General features: G+C 36.8%; 1 protein-coding gene across 3 annotated transcripts in view; it reads left to right on the forward strand.

The window, feature by feature from the left end:
• LOC115213513 overlaps nt 1-23,132 on the forward strand; it is a 119,691-nt gene that overhangs the window by 49,268 nt on the left and 47,291 nt on the right. For all 3 annotated transcript variants that reach the window (XM_036503631.1, XM_036503632.1, XM_029782523.2), the window contains exon 2: nt 16,644-16,804. In XM_036503631.1, coding sequence (XP_036359524.1) covers nt 16,644-16,804 — 161 coding nt within the window. The remainder of the gene's footprint in view (nt 1-16,643; nt 16,805-23,132) is intronic.

A 23,132-nucleotide genomic window follows, 5' to 3' on the forward strand; every position in this document is an offset into this window, starting at 1 on the left:
AGAGAGAGAGAGAGAGAGAGAGAGAGAGCAGGATTTGAGAGTGGGAGGGAAAAGGGGTGAGAGAGAGAAAGAGAGGGAAGTGAGTGAGATAGCAGGTAGCCTCTTCCACTAATCATTTGGTTAGTGGAAGTGACAGGTAAAGAGAAAGAGGAAAGAGAGAAATGCTAATAACATGAAGAGGGGAATTTCATGGTTAAAAAGCTTGTAGAAGTAGAGAGAGAGAGAGAGAGAAACAAATATAAAGTGTTTTGCATAGGGAAACTTTTTAAATCATAATATCATTGAGACTAGCTGTATATTCTCTATATTGCTTTGTGTACATTAATTTGTATATAATGTAAAATGATTATAATAAAAATTTTGCATAATAAGGAATATGCAATTGTTCTTGAAAGCTTAAATAGAATTAAATATTAACAAATGACATGTGTATTAAGTATTGTAGAGATTGTTATTGTATATTTTTCTATCATTTATTACACAAGCAACATTATCCTCATCATCATTTAGCATCTGCTTTCCATGCTGGCTTGGGTTAGACAGTTTGACTGGAACTGGTAAGCTGGAGGGCTGCACCAAGTTCCAGTCTGACTTGGCATGGTTTCTGCGGCTGGATGCTCTTCCTAACACTAACTACTCTGGCAATCCTTCGGTATAAGTACACATGTGACTTTGTTTACATTTCTGAATATAACAGAAACCCTTTTCTCCCAGCCCTAACCCTGACACAAACCCTAACCTCCATATATATAAATAAAACCACTTTCTTGAAATGTATCCGGTACTTCCGGTACTTACACCGAAGTTACGCCACTACTCCAAGAGTGTAATGGGTGCCTTTTATGTGCCACTGGCACAGATACCATTTCTATGACGCTGGCAATGGTCACAACTATGATTTCACGGGTGCCATTTACATGACACTGGCAACGGTCACGACTACCATTTTACTTGGCCTGATGAGTCTTCTACTCAAGCACAGCATACTCCCAAAGGTCTCAGTCACTTGTCATCGCCTCCGTTATGCCCAACACTCACAGATCATGCTTCACCACTTCATCCCATGTCTTCCTGGGTCTACCTCTTTTACAGGTTCCCTCCACAGTTAGAGATCAGCACTTCTTTACACAGCTATTCTCATCCATGTGCATCACATGACCATACCAGCTCATTCGTCTCTCTTGCACACCACATCTGATGCCTCTTATGCCCGGTTTTTTTCTCAAAACATTTACACTCTGTTGTACATGCACACTGACACTGCACATCCAGTGAAGCATACTAGCTTCATTTCTTTCCAGCCTTCCTCTTCTAAACTGCATTTTTCTCTTCCTCCCAATTTCCTCTTCATATACTAGGATTGTCTTCCAATCCCCTTCTTTGCCCTCACTGTCCTGCTCAATGTATCACTGCTTTCCCCCACCCCATTTTTATACCCAGGTTTTCACCAATCACTCCCTACACCCGACCACATTATGACCTCCATACCCCTTTCTCCCTTACTTTACCATTACATGTATGCTCTGATCCTTGTTACTTACCATTCTATATTTAAGAGATAAGGAATTGTGTACATTATTTACATTATTTACAATTAACGGATATTCCATGCTTGTCGCTACTTGAGCAAAACAGTTGTGATGTTTATAATTCCTAGTTGACATAACAGCTAATCCTTTTATACTATTAAACTTTGAATTAGAAAAGTCCTTTACTTGAAAAATAGCTAAGAGTTAGCAAGAGGAAGGATTTCAGCTGTAAAACTCATACCTCAAATAAGTCCTCATCCAACTTACATTGACACAGGAAAATGGACATTGAACAAATAGAAAATATATACAGGCACAGGTGTGGCTGTGTGGTAAGAAGCTTGCTTCCCAACCACATAGTTCTGGGTTCAGTACCACTATGTGGCACCTTGGGTAAGTGTCTTCTTCTATAACTTCAGGTTGACCAAAGCCTTGTGAGTGGATCTGGTAGACAGAAACTGAAAGAAGCCTGTCATGGATATATATATATATATATATATACCAAATATATACGTTTTATTTATTATTTTGCACATTACTTAATCATTGTTATATGTTTTATCTTATATTTAATCTTTCTATAAGATGTAATTTTCTAAATGGTATCATTTAATTTTTCATTATTGAATTGATAAAAGGTGGTTTTTTTAATTATAATTTATATATATACATATTATATTTTGTGAAATTTGATTTTATATTTCTAAATTGAATTTTTCACTGTAAGTTTGGAATAATATTCCCTCATCTTATATATATATATATATGACGGGCTTCTTTCAGCTTCTGTCTACCAGATCCACTCACAAGGCTTTGGTCGGCCCGAAGCTATAGTAGAGGACACACATCCAATATATATAGAGAGAGTGAGCATTATGCAGTAAGTTACCTAGACGTCAACCTTAATCTAGTCACTAATAAGATCCATCCATTCCATAAGTTGAATGAAAGCCTAAAGTATATTCTTCAAGTAACCATCCTAAATCAGTTAAAGAAACCTTAATAAATAATATAGGTAAATGAATATCTATCCTATCCTCAGATTATGGCACTTTTAATAAATACGTCCCATATTATAATAAAGCATTTAATAAATATATGTATTAACTAAAGTAGGATATAATTAATGAAGTATATTATGTACCCTGCTGGTAATTTTGGTCATATCCTTTAGGTATTATTTCATGATGTGCAAACTGATATCATGAGTTTACTTTCAGATATACTCATTAAGTTATTTTTGTATTATCTGAAATAGAATACCCGTATATCGATTAATCCCCCCAAATTGAATTAATATATATTTATAGGCATAGGAGTAGCTGTGTGGTAAGTAGCTTGCTTACGAATCACATGGTTCTGGGTTCATTCCCACTGCGTGGCACCATGGGCAAGTGTCTTCTACTATAGTCTCGGGCTGACTAAAACCTTGTGAGTGGATTTGGGAGACGGAAACTGAAAGAAGCCTGTTGTATATGTGTGTGTGTGTGTGTGTGTGTGTGTGTGTGTATATATATATATATATATATATATGTTTGTGTGTCTTTATTTGTCCCCCCAACATTGCTTGACAACCAATGCTGGTGTGTTTACATCCCCGTAACTTAGAAGAATTTGAATCTGTTTCTTACCCATGAGAAATCTAACAGAGTCTCCCCTCCACCTTCTTGCACACCAGACACATCTACATGCCGTCACTCTATCAATATTCTCATCAGACTTTCATTGATCATGGCAGCCCTGAAATTGTGGACTCCAGAGGAACAGTCGGAAAATTGTTGTTGTGCAGCTCTTGTCAACACCATATCTTTTTAATCTGCATTTCAGTGTGGCAGCTACTGTACTCTGATACGTTTGATATAGACACATACAACGGGCCTTTTCAGTCCCCCCCCCCTACTAAATCCACTTACAAGAGTTTGGTCAACTCAAGACATGCAGTGAGACTAGACCTGGAACCAAGTGGTTAGGAAACAAACTTCTACCCACACGGTCACCCGCACATGCACACTCTCACATAAGGAATGGGAGTCACATACAATGCACTTCTTTTAGCATCTCCCTACCTAATCCACTCATAAGACCTGCCTGGGTCTGCAATAGATGACACTTATTTCTTTACTACCCACAAGGGGCTAAACATAGAGAGGACAAACAAGGACAGACAAACGGATTAAGTCGATTACATCGACCCCAGTGCGTAACTGGTACTTATTTAATCAACCCTGAAAGGATGAAAGGCAAAGTCGACCTCGGCGGAATTTGAACTCAGAACGTAGCGGCAGATGAAACACCACTAAGTATTTAGCCCGGCATGCTAACGCTTCTGCCAGTTTGCGCAGTAGATGACACTTGCCCAAGCTTCCACACTGTGACTGAACTCCAATCCACCTAGTAGGAATGCTTTGTTCACAAAACTGTTTAATTGGGCATGACCTCGGGCTAAACAGCAACAAAACTAGTTACTATTAAAAACATATCCTTGTATTAACAGATTGCATATTTTCATTTAATAAACCCCAATTTTCTGATAAAAGAATTTCACTAATAACACTGTGCAACAAATTTCAGGTTCAAAAAATGTACAACAAATGTACACTGTGCAACAAATGTACAAGTTAAGTAAGACTTGTTCCTGGGTCAAAAAATTGTCCTGATTTTGATTCTGACCTTTATTTCTCCAGATTAGGCACCGTTTTCCCGTACCATAAACCATATGTTTTATAATATACTGCATAATATTGCATATTGAACCCAACATTGCAAATATTGAAAGTTACAGAAAACAAAAACAAAAAATTTAGTTGGTATAACAAAACATATTTTTATTTATTTTTATTTATTTTATTTTATTTTATCTAGTTTCAGCTCACGAGCTGTGGCCATGCTGGGGCACTGCCATATATTGGTTATGAATTAAAAACACACCTGTCAGTTTAAAGAACTTTTGTCCTTCTAACCCTCTTGTGTGGAGTGTGACCTTCTGTTTTTTATGCCCCAGCAGAAGTCTGCCAACATGCCAGGGTTCCATTTTCCTTTGAAATCATCGCTCCATCACTGAAATATCCTGATGGAATCTTTCACCATGTTCATCATTCACATCACCAAGATTTTCCACAAAAACAGATTGCATATTTTTATTTAATCCACCCCTATTTTCTGATAAAAGAATTTCACTAATAATCCTTAACTTTTCTTTTAATTGTCACTGGATAGCATTTCTTGGAATTTATTTAGAGCTAAGACATTGTCCTTTTTCAAGATTGTAAGATATGGTTTGAGACAGATTTTGCTGCAATTTCTAGCAAGTTGTATGACCACTTAGAGCCCCCCTCCTCCTTGTTAGACTGGCTTTCTTTTTAATGTGGCAAAAGATTCTTCTCATTTTGGTAGTTTTTCAGAAAATATCTTCTCAATAAGATTTTAGGTTCTTCTAATTATTCATAGTTGACCGTCACTAATTAAATGGCTTGTTTATTAATACAACTAATCTTGTAAACATTTTCTTTGATGTCTCAGAAATAATTGGCCATCGTTTATTTTTTGGTAATGAAGGCTTCTCTATTAGAAAGACAAAATATTTACAAAAACACAGGTAACATTGATATAGATGTAACTATTTTTAAGATGTAAATTTTTCAATTAAATTCGTTATTCTAGCAGCCCTAGTTAATGAAATAAACTTTTGATATGTAACATACTTGAGATCTTAATGAAGAAGAGAACATGCTTTCAAGGAAATATTTGAATTTCTAATTATATTTAGTTTGCTTTGTGTTGGACAGACACTAAGAATCTTCTGATCTAATTCTGTCGCTTCCTTTCCAGTCTGTTATAACTCATTCTGCCAATACTGAAACAGGTTTACTGATTAAACTGTGGAGTAGCATTTCAACATGAAATATTAACCTCAGTGATACATGAGCAAAAGCAAGGTAAACATAAATAGATTAAAGTCAAAGAACAGGAGTGCCAAGGTAATACAATATGCTATGAAGCAACAGAAAGGAGATAGCAATGTTTTGGACATCTTTGTCGAGAGGAAGCACAATGGCCCAGTGGTTAGGGCAGCGGACTCGCGCTCGGAGGATTGCAGTTTCGATTCCCAGACCGGGCGTTGTGTGTGTTTATTGAGCGAAAACACCTAAAACTATATGAGGTTCCGGCAGGGGGTGGTGGCGACCCCTCTTGTACTCTTTCGCCCCAACTTTCTCTCACTCTTTCTTCCTGTTTCTTGTCCCCAACTTCCTACGCAACCGCTGAGCCCGAATGCACATTCATCCATCCGTCGATGCTCTCGGTGTCGAGGGTTGACCTGCTTTCTCTTCTGCAGGTCTTACAAATAGCAAAGGACCACGTTTCGAAGACTGCTTCGCTCAACAAACAAACAAACATCTTTGTCAAGATGAAAGAAGAAGAAAAAGAAAAATTAAAATAAGAGATGACAAAAAGTGATTGAAGATTCTTCTTCATCATCATCATCGTCATTTAATGTTTGCTTTCCATGCTGGCATGGGTTGGACGGTTTGACTGAAGATTGGTGAGCCAGAAGGCTGCACCAGGCTCCAATCTGATCTGGCAGAGTTTGAAGATGGAATATGCTGTGCAGTGGTAGACTGGTGGGTAGAGTTGCTGGTTTCTAGTAGAGAAGAATGGATGTGCACAAAGGGAGATAAGTATGAGTGTTGTGAAGTGTGTGTATATGCATATGAAAGGTTGTGTTTGAATGTATGTGAGTGCCTCTGTGTGTGTGTGTGATTGTTGGGGTTTTGTAACACCATTTGGCAAATGGTTAAGCATATTGGCCTTGTAGATGCTTTGCTGCTGCTATACCATCCATGTCAATTCGTTTGAATGATGTATCAGTGTTGATGGTAACAGTGTACAATAAGTGACAGATAAGCTGGCAGAATCATTAGCCCGCCGGCCGAAATGCGTAGCCGTATTTCATCTGCCGGTACGTTCTAAGTTCAAATTCCGCCGAGGTCGACTTTGCCTTTCATCCTTTCGGGGTCGATAAATTAAGTACCAGTTACGCACTGGGGTCAATATAATCGACTTAATCCGTTTGTCTGTCCTTGTTTGTCCCCTCTGTGTTTAGCCCCTTGAGGGTAGTAAACAAATGAATAAGTGACAGATATTTAGTTGTAGACAACAGTTCAGGTGTTGCTGGGCTTAGTTTGTCTGTTGTAAAAGAAGTCCTGCTGTTTAATTTAATGCTAGAACTTCTTGGTGTTGGTCCCAATTTTATACACTGATAAAATGGGAGTATGGCAGAGGCCTGTTGTAAGGATTGGACCATCATCTTCAGAGTGTGGTAATCCAGTGGGAGTAGAATAACAACTGTGTTGAAAGGTACCATGAATGCAGGAGCAACAGTTATCTCTTATTATAAAAGGCAGATTTTATCTGCCTCCCTTTGGGAGTTATACAAATCTACAATATAGGATTTCTTCAATTACAATTTACCTAGCAGTTTTAAGAGTACAATGCATCGCGTCATGCCAGGTCCAGTTTTTAAAATTTAAACTCCAATTAAGCAAAATTTACAGAAAACTCACATTCTGGTGTGTGTGTCAAATGCTTTTCTTAGTCTGGTTTACACCACACGCAAACGCACACACACAGTGGGCAACGAATAAAATGAAAGTAAATGTAATATTTGTTTCTGTCTATCACGCTGATAGATACATGAGTAAAATGTATGGGAAGCTAACAGATAACAGTGAGTGAAAATGTTCTTGGAAGAGAGTAAATTAGCGACAGTGATTTGAGGAAGACTAAACTGAAACTATGAAACAGTGTTTATGTATAAACAGACGACACTTATATAAACCCTTTCGTTACCAAACCACCCGAATTTACCTATTCATATTTAAATGAGAATATCAGAGTAAATCTCTTTAGTACATTCGTGAAAACACGTATTATACTTCGTAAACACTTCAAATACAGTTTTGTACAAAAATCGAAGTGTAATTTTAATTCCGTGAATTATGGGAGATTTTTTTCCGAAATTTGTTCCTATTGTGTTTTCAAAATTTGTAATTCTGACAAAAAATGGATACGAATTTCATTATATCAAGCAGCGAGTCAGAATTCGAAGGATTTTCTACTGAAGACCTTCATAAATCTAACTCTATGACTGAAAAAAAAAAGCATCTTTATATAAGAGTGAAGTTGTGTGTCTGTCCCCTTCGATTTACATTCGTAATTACTCCCACATTTTGCGGTGCAGTTTAACCAAAAGCGGGTATCTTATAGTCGTGATTCATATCGAGCCCTTCTGGGTATTAGCGCGCGTCTACGATGAGTCTACGATTTAAAAAAAATTTACCATCATATTTTTCCATTTTAATGCATTTTTTCACTTTTATATAAGGGAAGTAACTCTCTAAATATATCTACGATTTGTCAACGATTTAAAAAAAATTTACCTTAATTTTTTTTCAATTTTTAATGCATTTTTTTTGCTATTTTTTGGCTATAACTCTCTAAAAATGCTTATATAGTTATTTCCCTTACAACCCGAGCAACGCCGGGCGATACTGCTAGTCTCTCTATAAATAAACGGCAAAATGTCTGTGTCTGTCTGTCTGTGTGTGTGTGCATGTCCTTTATACAAATCCACAATTTTTCAGTTAGAGGGCTCGCATTTTCTATGGTCATTGAAAACTGTCCAAGGGTGGTCGTGCACATCTTTACTACATTTCCCCAGTCACCCTGCAAAGCCATTAAAAAATCAATAGAAGTGACTTTTTTTTGTGAATTTTCTATCCAAAACCCAATCAAAATGCCTGAAACTTGATACGCCAATTGAATGTCGGGTCATAGTGCTAGCCTAATATAACTGAAGGCTTATATTTTATTTCATGTTTCCTGCACCACTGTGTAGCATAGCTTGCCTCTATAACCAAGGTACACTGAACATAGCTCCTATGAAATTAGATTAATGTTTGATGTAAGCTTTAGTCTCTATAGTCAATTTTTAAATACCACTCATTATTTTTATTCATTTCTATTTATATTTGTTTTATTTATCAATGAATTTATTTATCAAGAAATGAGTAAAGAAAATCATATTCAAATAACTATAAATAAATAAAGCATTCAAAATATTTGAAATATGGAAAGAGAAATTTTTGTGACAAAGTCCGTGTTTTGTCCTGAGAGAAGATCATAGTTAACGTTGGTCATTAAAAACTAAAGCAGAGTAAACAACTGGTATTTTTTGTTTTGAGTAGTATTTGAAAATAATGTCAGGGCTACTTACAAAATATGTAATTAGACTGGCCTTATAATTATCTTGGGACTTGTTCGTTTTACTTGTTGACACAGAATTTAGCCTGGTCATGTGTGTATTCACTGAAACACATCCCAGAAAGTTGATTTTAAATTCACTTTTGTTTTCTTACAAGAGCAATTGTCTCACTATCTGAAATCTTTTATGTGTGTGTTTATGTATGCATATATATATGCCATGCAGTGCTCTTTGTAATTGTGATAGTAGGCACAAAGAGTATTTAAACACTTTAAGGTCAGTGTTTATGGAATACATACATACTTGGAAAACAACTTTAGCGGTAGTTGGCCTCTCTGAAAAGCCTACTTAAGAAAGAAGCTAAGGACTCTTAATTTAAAAAAATATATTTTATGAATGTTTATGTGCAATGTTATCATCTGATGATGAAGAAAGTGAAAAGTTAACTTTGAAGGAAATCAAAATCTTTGTATTTATCTGTATTTCTTCAGAAACTGAGCCAGTTAAAATAAGTCAATATTTGAATTATGCAAACCATTTTAGCAACAATCAGATATCATTGTACTAATAGGGCCTATTATCAGTTGTTTGGTTGTTTACCAACACTTGGCATAGCAATGTGGATATTTTTTACTAAAGCAGTGTTTCTTGGTTTAAAGTGTATTTCAATTAGAGGTAAGAATGCTTTTCCCATTTTTACTACTACTCAATATTCTTTTCACTATTCTGAATTGGAACATTTTGAATTTATTGTCGATATCAATATTTCTTTTTATATATCATTACTGTTACGTCTTCTCAAGAGTCAATTAGAGAATGGCAAACAAGCTGGAATTGCTTATTTTAATCAAATTGCACTTGAGATGGCTTTCTGCCCAATTGGTAAATCTACCCTTTTGGTATTATCAAGGCTTATATTTTGGAATGTTACCAATATATACATACATACACACATGTGTATATATATCATTTATATTGGAGTATTAAGTTGCTTTTTATTCAGTGGCAAGCTTGAATGTCATTATAAAATATTAATATTGAACTCAACAGCTATTGATTTGTATAGAATTTTTTTAAGTAGTACTGTAATACTGGAAATTTAACAGCATTTAAAAGAAGTTATTAGTCAGAAATTCATATAAAACTATGGTTTGCAATAATTTTATTTCAAATATAGCTATTTTGTGACAAATTTGTTGCAGTTATAATTATTTAAGTTTTCCTTTGGTTTTTTAAAATTTAAGTTATTGCTGGGAGTGCATATATATTTAGGTTTATTAATACTGGTACAACATCAGTTTGGGACCTTGGTTCCAAATCCTTTTTGGATTACTGTTTTTTTTCCAAACCAGTGGTGGTTAGCTCTAAATTAAACAAACATTAATTTTACTTAAATAGTTAAATGAAATACAGGTACCTGCACACAAGTATAAATGATTCAAGTTTATTAATTTTGTACCGTTGAAGGTACTGTGAAATAGGGCTGCCCGGTAGGTAATAGAAGTTCCTGCTCATAAATTAGTGTGAATTGTAGGGGGTTCTAAATCATCAGTGTTTGGAAAGTTGTCGTACCTGTTGTAGGTACTCATTCTAGTTTGAAGCAAGCAAATTTTCAGCATTGCTTATGCTAAAAATAAGAGTTAAATTAACTCTAAAGCCACTAAAGCACTAAATTAATGACTGACAAAGGGCGGTAAGTCCCTGGCATACATAACTATATTGTAATTTCGAATTTGTGGCCTCTTTTAATTTTGTCTTTAGGTTCTAATTGCTAATAAGCAAACCTTTTAATTTGTTACACACACACACACACACACACACACATTAGAAGAGAAAGAAAAAAATTGTATGTATACATATACCCTGGCACTCTCATCTCTTCCCTCAAGCTGGTTAACCATGCATCTCCTCTACAGCAGCACACCTGTTTTTGCCCTCATTCTCTCTCTCTCTCTCTCCTGGATAACCATGTACCATCCTCTATAGCAAGACACCTGTTTTTACCTCTCTGTTTCTCTATCACACTAATCTTTCATCATCTGACACAATATCACCTCCTCCAGTGCCCCCTCCCCTCTCAAAATTCCTTGTCTTACTTGGTGACCCTACTGGTGCCATGTAACAAGCATCCAGTCCACACTGAAGTGGTTGGCATTTGGTATAAAAACCAGGCCAAAACTGACCTTACTGTGCTGGTGAGGTCAGTTTTGGCTATATGAGCCATGGCTTGAGAAGGACCATTTTTATTTTTTTAATGAACTAAGTCTGAACTTACTTCTTCCTGATAGTATTTAATTTCTGTTCCATTTGAATAGCAATTAAATTCCATCAGGAGGAAGAAAAGTTTAAACTAATTTCATATTTCATTTCTGTTGTTATTGCTAATTGAGTAAGTGTATGTGTTTTGATTGCGACTGGAAATTATAAATGTAGGTATTATTTAAAAGGAAATTCATTCTGTCAGTTTCTGTCTATATGTTTTGGAATGATGTTGCTTGTTGTAGGTGTTGAAGATAGCCTTGTTCATATCTCAGTGGATAATAGACTTAAAGATGTAAAGCCAATTTGTCGTAATGGGCAGGTCATAGTTCCTGCACCTGGACATTTTTGGGGTTGTTGTTTAGTCCCAAATAAGTCTTATTGTGTGGACTTATGATCAAAGGTATTCAGCTAAGATCAACCAATTTTTTTATCAGGATGTTCTTTGTGGGAGGTTTGGCTGTCATTTCTAGAAACTCCCTCATTGGCTCACTTGGTATCTTGGTTTTTGGTTGCGAGGCATGATATTGCAAAATATAATCTTTAAATGCTACAGAGTTTGAAGATGTTTTGGTTAAAACACTGAACTTCCGTGTGGAAGTGCCTTCCTTTGCTTAAATGAACAAAGTTCTTGTTTACTGAAAAATATATTTGAATGAGTTTTTCTTTTGCCTAAAACACCCTGATATATGATTTTAAGTTACCAGAAAAATGAAAGCTTGTTGATGCACAGTCTTGACACAATTTAGTAGCTATTATGGATGTTCTTAAAAGCGATATTTTGTTTGTATGGAATCCATTAAGTAAAATGTGGCTGGAAGGGTGGGATATTTAGAAACAAAATTATCAATGGTAAGCTGGAGAGTCAACTCTTTCAAAGCATGTTCTGTTTGAATTGGAAGCAAGATTCTGTATGCACAATAGCATACTGTTGTAATGTGTGAGCTCTGCCTTTTCTATCTGGCGTCAATCATCACAGCTGTTTAATTAATAGGGATGGCAGCAATATTGTTACTGTTTTCGAAAACCCAAGCTGGTGTGTTAATGGGTTGAGCATCTATGTTCTTACTTCCTTTCTATGTGACCAGTTAAATAAGTGTCTCTCTGCCATTGCTGAGTTTGAATGGAGACTGAAGTGCAATAAAATTACATTTGTCCTATCTGTGTATATATGTGTCACTAGAACTAAAATTAATCTAATCTTCTTATATAAAATAGATCTGTGTGTGGACAGTTTATTGGTTTCATCCCCTCTTTTCTTCATACTATCTATTCTAATTATGAAGAAAACAGGATGAAACCAAATAACTATCCATAGTCTGTCTACCCTATGTGAAAGACCTCTCTCTAAAGATACAAAAGATATGCAGCCCATATGACATCAGGACAATATTCAAGAGTAATACAACACTTTGCAAATATCTCCTTCAAGTAAAACCACCATTAGAAGAGAATATGACCAAAGACTGCGTCTACTCCATCCCATGCAGCTGTGGTAGGTTACACAAAGGCAAAACATGCTGCCCCCTCAAAATAAGGGTAGAGGAACATCGCAAAGCTGTGATACGAGGAGATATTGATAAATCAGGTATAGCTGATCATGTGTGGGAAAATGGAGACCACCTCTCCCTGTGGGATGAAGTTAAAATAACAGACAGAGAACACCACTGGAAAATATGGAAACTAAAAGCAGCAGCAGATATGCTAGGACACAACAACCTCCTAAGCAGACTGAGTGCAGATGTGAGCAGCATATGGGAACCAGTATTAAGGAAGGATAGAAAATATTAGATTTATAAGCCCTAAAATTCACTCCATAATTGCCCACGGGCACATGGCATAATGGTTAAGAGGGCAGGCTACTAACCCCAAAATTCCGAGTTCAATTCTAGACCTGAATAATAATTATAATAACAACAACAGCAACATCGAAAAATACCTTAGGAACGAGAAGCCAGGTTGTGCTTGCAAATGTTAAAAAATGTGCTTGCTGATGTTAAAAAATAGCTAATGTTCAGAAATTGAAAAAAATCTTAAGTGAGCTTAACACGTTTTAGTACTGTTTTTGCTTTTTTATTCTGAAGAACCGTATATTATGTGTGAATACATTTTACATTGTATTAACCATTTTAAATAGTTGCTAGTTTAGCTCTTTTCTAATGATCAAGTTTAGATGAAGTAAAAGATGCATTTTGCACTGATCTGGTAATATCTTATTTATATCAATATTTTATTATTTAAAATTTACATAAATAATTTAATAGATAATGTATATGTGAACATGATAAGGCCATTAATTTAAAGTTCATGCATTTTCTTGTAATTAATAGACAGACATTCTAGTTTTATTCTGTGAAGGAGGGAAATTTAAGATAATATAACCCAAATTTGTTTCATCACCATTGTTTTAATATTTACATTCCCAAGCCAGTGTAAGTCAAACAGGTTCTTCCTCTTATTGTCGTATGTCTGCTCTTGGTTATTTTTCGTCTGAAGACACTGGCTTTTGTTTAATTCATTTGGAATTTCTGGTTTGCTTTTTAGTTCATTGTAGGTATTTTTTTTATTTATTCCATCCTATTTTCACACTCCTTTCTGTATGTCGGGACTGCACATAATTTATTAATTATCGCCAGTTGTTTCATCTCACTTGAATGTTTTCATGTTCACGTTGTACACCTATCAGATTATACTTGTAATATTTAATTTCGATCAAAAACAAGACCATCCACTTCTGTCCGTCTGCCAGTCAGTAATATTTGATTTTTATTGAAAGAAAATGGGGAAAAATCCTTTTGTTGGTTAATTCTGGTAGTTTTAGTGAATTTCAAGCTAGGCACTATACATTATTGCAAAAAGTTCTAATATTCTTTCACTCAGTAAATTATTTGAATATCATCATCATCGTCGTCGTCGTTTAACGTCCGCTTTCCATGCTAGCATGGGTTGGACGGTTTGACTGTGGGCTGGTGAACCAGATGGCTGCACCAGGCTCCAGTCTTGATCTGGCAGAGTTTCTACAGCTGGATGCCCTTCCTAACGCCAACCACTCCGAGAGTGTAGTGGGTGCTTTTACGTGCCACTGGCATGGGGGCCAGTCAGGTGGTACTGGCAACAACCTCGCTCGAATTTTTTACACATGCCACCAGCACAGGTGCCAGTAAGGCGATGCTGGTAACGATCCCGCTTGAATGGTACCTCTTACATTTGCTATTTTTAGAACTTTCTTATCATAATTTATCTTTACAAAATTAAATTTCTAAACTAGTATACATGTTTTCAACTTTCTGCAGATGTTTTTTTTAGCTCCCCAATAAATTGTAAAACTGTATGTATATTTCTGTAGGCATCCATATATATTCAATAAAGCAGTAAACTTAGTTCAATTCAAATGTGTAAATTATTAAGTACTCCACAAACAATTGTACCCTTAATAGGTACACATGCCTGTGCTGAATCAGTATGGCAGAGTACATGACAAGACTAGACCTTTGAATTACAGGCTCAACCCATTCAACTGGCTTTTATATGGTTTCCTCTAACCATGGTGCCTTGAGATATCTTTCCATGTTGGAAAATAATACTTACTGTGAGAAGTTAATACAATGCAACCCACAGAAAACACTGAAAAACTTATCCTTCTTACTCCAAATTCATGGAAAGGGTCTCACTAAACTTGAAATAGACTATTTATCCAATTTTAAATACAGTCCTAGTCTGTTCTATAGATTACCCAAAATACATAAAAATCTACATGTTTGTGAAGCCTGCAAAGTCTCTACAAGCCTATGCATTAATGTACCTCCCCCTACTGACCTCAAACTGAGACCCATCATAGCTGGCCCTTCTTGTGAAACCCACCGTTTGGCGCCTCTTTTAATTGCTATTTAAAGGAGAACTGGAAGAAGTATTTGGATGATTGCTTCATACTTTGGAAAGACAGCATGGACAAACTCCTTGATTTCAAAATAATGCTTAACAACATACATAGCAATATACAATTCACTTTGGAACACAACAGTAAACAACTCCCTTTTCTAGTCATCTTAATTAAAATAGTTAACAACCACATAGAAACAGACATCTTTTATAAACCCACAGATTCTAAACAATACCTATTATTTAACTCTGGCCACCCCAAACACAAAAAAATTAATATACCTTTTAATCTAGTGAAAAGAATCTGTACCATAGTTTTGGATACATATACTCGTGAACAAAGACTCCTTGAACTTAGATCAACACTAACTAAAAGACATTACCCAATCTCATTCATAAATGATGGCATTAAAAGAGCTAAGGAAATAGATATACAAAGATTAAGGAAAACTAGCCGAAATACTAAACCAGACTTAAAAATACTCCCGTACATTTCCACACATAACCCTAGAAACAACGAAGCCTTCAACATTATCACCCAAAATCTTCCCATCCTCACAGCAGACAATGAACAAAATTTTAAGCTCATACAAAATTATAAAAAGCAAAATGCAACCGAAGTCACTAAAAAAAATGTTAAACAGCGCAAGAGCCAAAAGTGAAAAAATGTGGTCGTCCTAACTGTGGAGCATACCCCCACCTTTTGGAAGGTTCAGAATTCCACTTCAAACAAGGTGAAATAATTTGTGGTCTTGTGTCAAACTTAGAAATCGCCACCCTAATTATTATTAGGGTGGGAAAATGTTTCACAATATTTATGTCCCTTAACAAAAATTCAACCGGTGTTGACTTCTCATGTTTTACAGTTCAAGAATTGTGTCTCTCACTCTGTTTGGTTAATTTGGTTGTAAATCTGATCCTAGCCTACTTGACATCTTCAGTTCTTTTCAAGAAACTCGAGAAATTAATATTGTTCTTCTCTATTGATCAGAGTAAAATTATATTGTTATGCACATACAACTTGGCTAATTCCATGTATTGTGTGGAGCATATACAATCTAAAAATCCAGAAAACCATTGCTTTCTAACTTCTAATGAATCCCATTTTCCCACTCAGTGTTACATATTAAAGGTCTGAAAGTAAAATCATACAACATCTCTCATATTCAGATTCATATATTTTCTTAACTTGAACCGTAAAAAGAAAATCTCTCTTAAAATTCATATGAATTTTTTGCGTAATGAGATAAAAAAAACCAAGGCTGTATAGATATTAAAGCATTTATAGATAGAAGGTCTTACAGCTGTTTCTAGAATATTAATTAATGATAATTCTAGAAACAGCTGTAAGACCTATCTATAAATGCTCTGATATCTATACAGCCTTGGTTTTTTATTTCATTAGGCAAAAAATTCATATATACTCACGCTGACATAGAACCAACGTTGAACCCTTTATTCGCAATATTACCGAACCTGGAACTTAATTATGGTCTGTCTATAGCACTTATTCAGCATTACCTGATACCTTTGGGTCTCAATGACACCATTATCTCCTATAACCTCTTAAAATTCATAGTAATGTATTCTTCTTCAACCATAAATTATTTCTAATCTCATGATTATCTGCTTTTGTTATGATATAGATAAGTCCCTTCAATTATATATTTTCTTTCTTAATCTTTTAATAACTGTTCCTTTGTTTTCCATTTCAGATTGCCAATACACATGTCATAAAACTTGTCGACAGCTAGTGACATTAGACTGCGCTAATAACTTACCTAATTCCATGTCAGATGGTTCCATAGAAACCTCTTTATCAGAACCAGCTTCTACACCTGGTAGCAACAGTACAGTTTCTGATACATTATCCAATGTAAGTAGATTTGTGTTGAATATTTTTCTAAAAATCATTCTCTGTTTTTCAATCTTTTGATGCTGTTTGATGCCCAATTTGCTAAAATACACAGAATAAACACACAAACAATTTTACATGATGTAAAATCTATATGCAATGTTTAATGCTACTTTTTTTTTTGCTTGGAAACAATCACAATTCTAATGTTTCTTTTGGAACAAAGATTGATAAAAATAGAACTGTTTTTCTAAATTCAAATAGAATGAAGAACATCTGGCTTTACGATTCTTCTAGAGTTGTTGGAAATGGCAGTAAGAAACTCAAGATTTAGATGCTGCCAGGGCAACTGCTATTATGATCTTCATAATAGCGGCTCACAGCTGGAAGCGGCTCTAGATAGGCTTCTTATGTTCTTGATCTTGTTGTAGAGGTGCATAAGTCATATACTGGGAAAATGAATATTAAATGAATTGATCGCTTTATGGATTACTGTCTATAAAAAGAAGAGTTTATGGTCTCACCAGGGCTTATTGTCTCATTGTACTTGGTCCTCTTAGTTTTGTGTTGGAGATACTTCTCAGTGCAAGATAATAATTTATACTCATCTTTAAATGACTGAACTAGACGTCTGCGTTGGCTGGGTCATGCCCTCCGTCGTCAACCAGGAGAATTCATCTACGAAGCAATTGCCCCAGCTCCCCTTCAGGGTTGGCGAAAGCGATGTGGTGGACAACGAAAAACCTGGCTGACGACAGTCAAGGCTGATCTGGAACCCAACCTAGGCCCTCATATCTATGGCGTTCGCCGCTGGAATAAGGAGTGATTGGAGATCACGCGGTCGTTAGCCTCAAATCACCAGGTCTGGTTGGCGTTTGTGAGAGATGCAGCATTGACGATGAATGAAGCCAGCTCAACCCACCCCGGGTGAATGCTGTAAGAAGAAGAAGATATGTTGAGTGATGAGAAACAAGAAGAACAACTATTCTTAACTGTATTCAGTTATCCGAGGTAGCCTAACTTGATGCTTTGCCTAGAGTACTTTTTCGAAGTCTCTTTTTTATATAGAGAGTTTTAAGATTGCTCTACAGTTGATTGCAAAAGTAGGATGTAAATTTGACTAACTACATTATGGAGGGGGAGCGCTAAGCAGTGATAAGTAAAGTTGCAATGCTATTTTCAGTCCAAATATGCTTGATGCATTTTGGAACTGGGGAACAAGATGTTCACTGCATTTTCTCATGGAAAATATATCCTTTTTGTTGACAAATGGTGTGTATACACCTAAATCAGCTCGCAGTGCCATCTACCTAGACTGAGATGCTAACATTTTGGAGTAGTTATCTCCTCATCAGTTACAGACACTAGGCAGATGACACTATGAGCTGAATAAGGAGATTAGTTCTCTTATGCTTTTCCAGTCACTGTATGATGACTGGTAGCACTATACGGTGGCTTACCGTAAGTAAATTATGGAGGGGGAGCACTAAGTACTGATAAGTAAAGTTGTATTGTTATTATCAGTCCGAATATGCCTGATGCACATTCAAACTGGGGAACAAACTAACTACTCACTGCGTTTTGTCATTGAGAATATATCTTGCTTATTGACAAATGGTGTGTATATACCTAGATCAGCTCTCAGCCTCTTACTTCAGCTTGTATTGTTGTCTGCCTGGTATCTGTGACCAATGAGGAGGTAACTACTCCAAAATGGAGAATTAGAATTAGAATCAGTTCACCATTTTCCCCTTCTTGAGCACCATGGACCTTGGCTTAGCAGACTTGAAATTCACCCTTGCTTAGGTGATAAATTTCTCAAGTCTCTGTGAAATTGATGCTGCTGTGATGGTGTTGCCAGTCCTAAATGCTTTCATTACAGTGTCATATTTTAAGCTTGGACAAGGTTCCTCTGCTTGTCACCTTTTGTATCTTGGCTATCAAGTTTATGGCAGGGGTGGGGAACATGGTATAACTAGGGCAGTGAGCTGGCAGAATCGTTAGCACGCTGGGCGAAATGCTTAGCAGTATTTCGTCTGCCGCTATGTTCTGAGTTCAAATTCTGCTGGGGTCGACTTTGCCTTTCATCCTTTTGGGGGTCGATAAATTAAGTACCAGTTATGCACTGGGGTCAAGATAATTGACATAATCTGTTTGTCTGTCCTTGTTTGTTCTCTCTGTGTTTAGTCCCTTGTGGGTAGTAAAGAAATAGGTATAACTTATTCCCTTTTCAAAGTTGATGCCAATTTGATGGTTCTGACCTAGCAGTGACCTCAACTGGAACTTATTGTATTAATCCAGGATCTGGATTTTAATCTTATTAAGAATATGGTAATGATGCAGTGAAAGCTCATCCAGTGTGTGTGTGTGTGTCTGTGTGTGTGATAAGTGGTATGGATCCATTGGTCATTGGTTTGTTTGATAAGGCATTGGCCATATCAAATCACAGAATGATTAGGTCAGTCCTGTTCCTATAGCCTTTTCTGGTGAACTTCATAACCATTCCAGTGTACTCCAGGCAATAAGAAACCTTGAGGATTTCACCCTTATACACTGATGATCCAAATGCAGTGGATTTTAAAGAGAAATTCACTCAATACTCAGCAGTGAAATTGGCCAAAGCTGATTGATACACACAGCTTTACTGTATGTAATGAGGTGAGTGAGATGGAGTGGCTGATGAAAGCTTTATTGGTTTCAGGTCCTTGTTCTCTCATCAGATGGTTTAATATGACACGAAAGACGCAGTTTACTTTGTGTTGAGCAATTTACTTTCTCTATTAATTGTTTGGTGAAGCCAAAGGGATTGACAACAAATACAGCCCACACCCTGGCTGTTTTAGTTCCTTCTCATTTCCTTTTGCAGAGGGTCAAGAGTCATTTCTTTTGGATGTTTCACAGGTCAGCCAAAGCTTGTTTCTCCTCTTCGGTGGAAGTCATATCTTGCTTCTTGAGGTTTCTTACTTATCCATACTTTTGTTCTTTGCTCAATTAGCTCTAAGGTCCTTTGGTTCTAGACCTTGCTTTCATACCTGAAATGTCTCTAGTTCTAGTAGTGATTCAGCAATAAGAACAATGTCATAGACATAGAGGTGTTCCCAAGGGTAACTAGTCTTAAATTCCTCAGTTACAGCTTGGAGGACCATGGTAAATAAGTGGAGGCTAAGAACTGAACCCTGGTGGACTCCTACATATACATTAAATTCCTCTCTATACTCATTGGTAACTCTCATCTTTCTAACAGCACTCCTGTACATAGCTTGTACAGCTCTCACTAACCACTCACCTATCCCCAGCTTCTGCATTGCCCACTAGATAAGGGAGTGGGGGGATCCTTTCAAAGGCTTTCTCCATCTCAACAAAAGCCAGAAACAGAGGTTTATTTTTGGCCAAGTATTCCTCCTGCAGTTGCCCCACCAGGAAGATAGCACCGGTGGTGCTTCACAAATCCAAACTGCATCTCATCTATGCTAACTCTCTTACTAATTAATTGAGCTATGAAACTTTCTGCAACTTTCATCACCTGATTCGGCAATACGATACCTTTGTAATTATTTCTGTCTAAGGCATCACCTTTGCCCTTGTAGTAGTTGACTACAATGCTGCTACACCAATTATTGGGTATGACTACCTTGTGGACAACCTGATTAACTATACAGGTGACCGGGTTATAACCCAACTCACCAGAGATTTTAAGCATCTCATCCTTGATGGGCTGGAGGCCTTTCCTGTCTTCATATCCTTAACTGCTTTATCTACTAAGCTACAGTTGATTTAAATAGCTGGCCCCTCTGTTGGGCAGGCTCTCCTTCTCCCATGCATTCTCTACATTTAGCAGCCTTTCATAGTTGCACTTCTAAACCTCCTTCTTTGCAGAATCACTAACTGTGAGTGAGCCATCATCCATCCAAACTCATTTCTCACCTACCACATCACAATTTTCTCTGACACACTGTCTTGCAATCCGAAACACTCCAAGCCTCTGGTCCTCGTGATGCAGAACATTGGCAAACTTCCTCCTCCACTTCTCAGTTAGATACACCTGTCTTCTCGCCTCCCTCCTACCTACCTGATATATACCCTGCTACCATCACTCTTCTAGTTCTGTTTCTTTGTTCTAATGACCCTGTCTGCAGCATTGTTCCACCACATCACTCTTTGTGCCAGCTGCAGGTTTGGTTTGTGGCACTCAGCAAGCTGTCCCACAGGAATTCCCAGTTGCCCTCTATGTTACAAGTCTGTAGTTAAGTTTCTCAATTATGGTGTCCCTAAATATCTCTAACCATATAAGGGATCCTTAAGCTTCTAGATCCTTCTTTTCCAGCTTGGTCTGCTTCTTAGCAACCTAAAATCACTGATGACTAGTCTTTGCTGGTGGATGGGGTACATTATTCACTAGGGAAGATCTTTGTGGTCACTTGATTGATAGATAACTGGCTGGCTTCCTGAAGTTTGTGTTGCAGATCATTAAGTTATTTGCATCACAGAACTCCAGTAGCCTTGTTCCCTCTTTGTTTTGGAAGCCAATTTCATGGCCTCAACCTCAATGTACTCCATTGAAATCACCAGCTATAAAGATGAGGTCATTATCATTTATCTTTGAGGTAGCCTGCAGAAAATATCATAAAAGTGGTCCTTTTGTTCATTTGGTAGCCTCACTTGGAGAGTATATGCAAAGATAATTGTTGCTGTATTTTTCCACAAAACTAGCCTGAGCTTAAGTACTCTATCACACACTGACTACCTCTATGACCTTAACTCATTTCTCTGTGAGAAGTATGCCCACACCACCTACCTTGTCACTGTTACACCTGTGTCGTGCCCATAAGGAACTTGGCTGAAGCTCCCCTCCACCTTACTTCTTGAATACAACATGCATCAACATATCTCCATTCAAACAATTGAACACTCTTGCCAGGCCTACCTTTCAATGTGCCTGCATTAACAGTGTCAACTCTGAAAAACTGGAAATGGATGCGGGAGGAAGCATGGGAAGTGGGGATGGCATTCAGCATCTGAAAAGAAGGTTTCAATTAGTATTTCATCTATCTTCATTCAGTCATGTTAAAATTGCAGCCCCTATTGGAAGTGAATATATATGTGTATGTGTGTATCATGGTCATTTAATGTCTGTTGTCCATGCTGGCATTGACTGGACAGTTTGACCAGAGCTGGCCAGCTGGTGGGTGGGTGGGTTGCACCAGACTCTAGTCTGATTTGGCATGGTTTCTACTGCTGGATGCCCTTCCTAATGCCAACCACTTCACAGAGTATGTTGGGTGCTTTTACACAGCACCACATGAGCACTTCTATGTGGCACCATCATGAGTGCTTTACACCAACAGAGGAACTGGTCTTGACACTTCTGCTGCAGAGTACAGGTCTTCTTGAGTACGACACGCGGCATCTCAATCCTTTGTCATCTCATCTGAAAGGTTCAGCATCCTGAGGTCATTCTTCCGTACTTCATCTTCATATTGATGAATGTGAACCTGGAACTGAGCAAAATGTAAGTGAAGAAAGCTGTTCAAATAACGAATTGAAACCGTGGCCTACTCGCAAGTACGATGTAAGTTATTTAAGCTTTGGTTTCACATGGACTGGAAGTGAAGTTCATCCTTTGCTGCTATGTTTAGTATGTGGAAATAAAATGTCAAATGAATCATTGCTTCCTAGTAAACTGGACAAACATTTGAAAACTAAACATTCTCATTTAAAAGGTAAATTTGCAAATTATTGCAAGAGATTGCCTGGACAGCAAACTAAAGCGGAAAATTCTTTCATAAATAAAATGATTGTCTCTGAGAAAGCTCAAATTGCTTCCTACCAAGTCTCAGAACTGATAGAACAAAATACGAAAGCTCATACTATAGGTGAGTCACTCATTTTGCCTGCATGCAAAAAGATAGTCTCAACAATGCTTGGGAATGAAGCAGCAAAAGAGAAAAGCAAGATTCCACTGTCAAATGATTCAGTTCACAGGCGCAGTTTAGAAATGTCTTCTGATATCAAGAAAAATGTATGTAGTAATAAACTTAAGTATTCACCTTTTGCATTGCAAGTTAATGAGTCAACAGACATCACCAACAAGGTGCAACTCTTAGCAGTCATTTGTTTTATCAATGAGGATAAAATTGCATAGAATTAAGTGTTACTACGAAATGAGAGGACATTTTCAACGTTCTGAATACTACTTTGATAAATGGTAGTTATCTTCATCACTCACTGCTTTCTTCACAGAGAGGTGTTGATGGTAAAAACATTAGGAGTGGAACTAAAAGAAGTTTTAGATCAAGTTGTTCAGATGGTGAACTTTATTAAAACAAGACCAGTTTTGTACCATTTATAG

Source organism: Octopus sinensis, linkage group LG6 (assembly GCF_006345805.1).
Source record: "Octopus sinensis linkage group LG6, ASM634580v1, whole genome shotgun sequence".
NCBI lineage: Eukaryota > Metazoa > Mollusca > Cephalopoda > Octopoda > Octopodidae > Octopus > Octopus sinensis.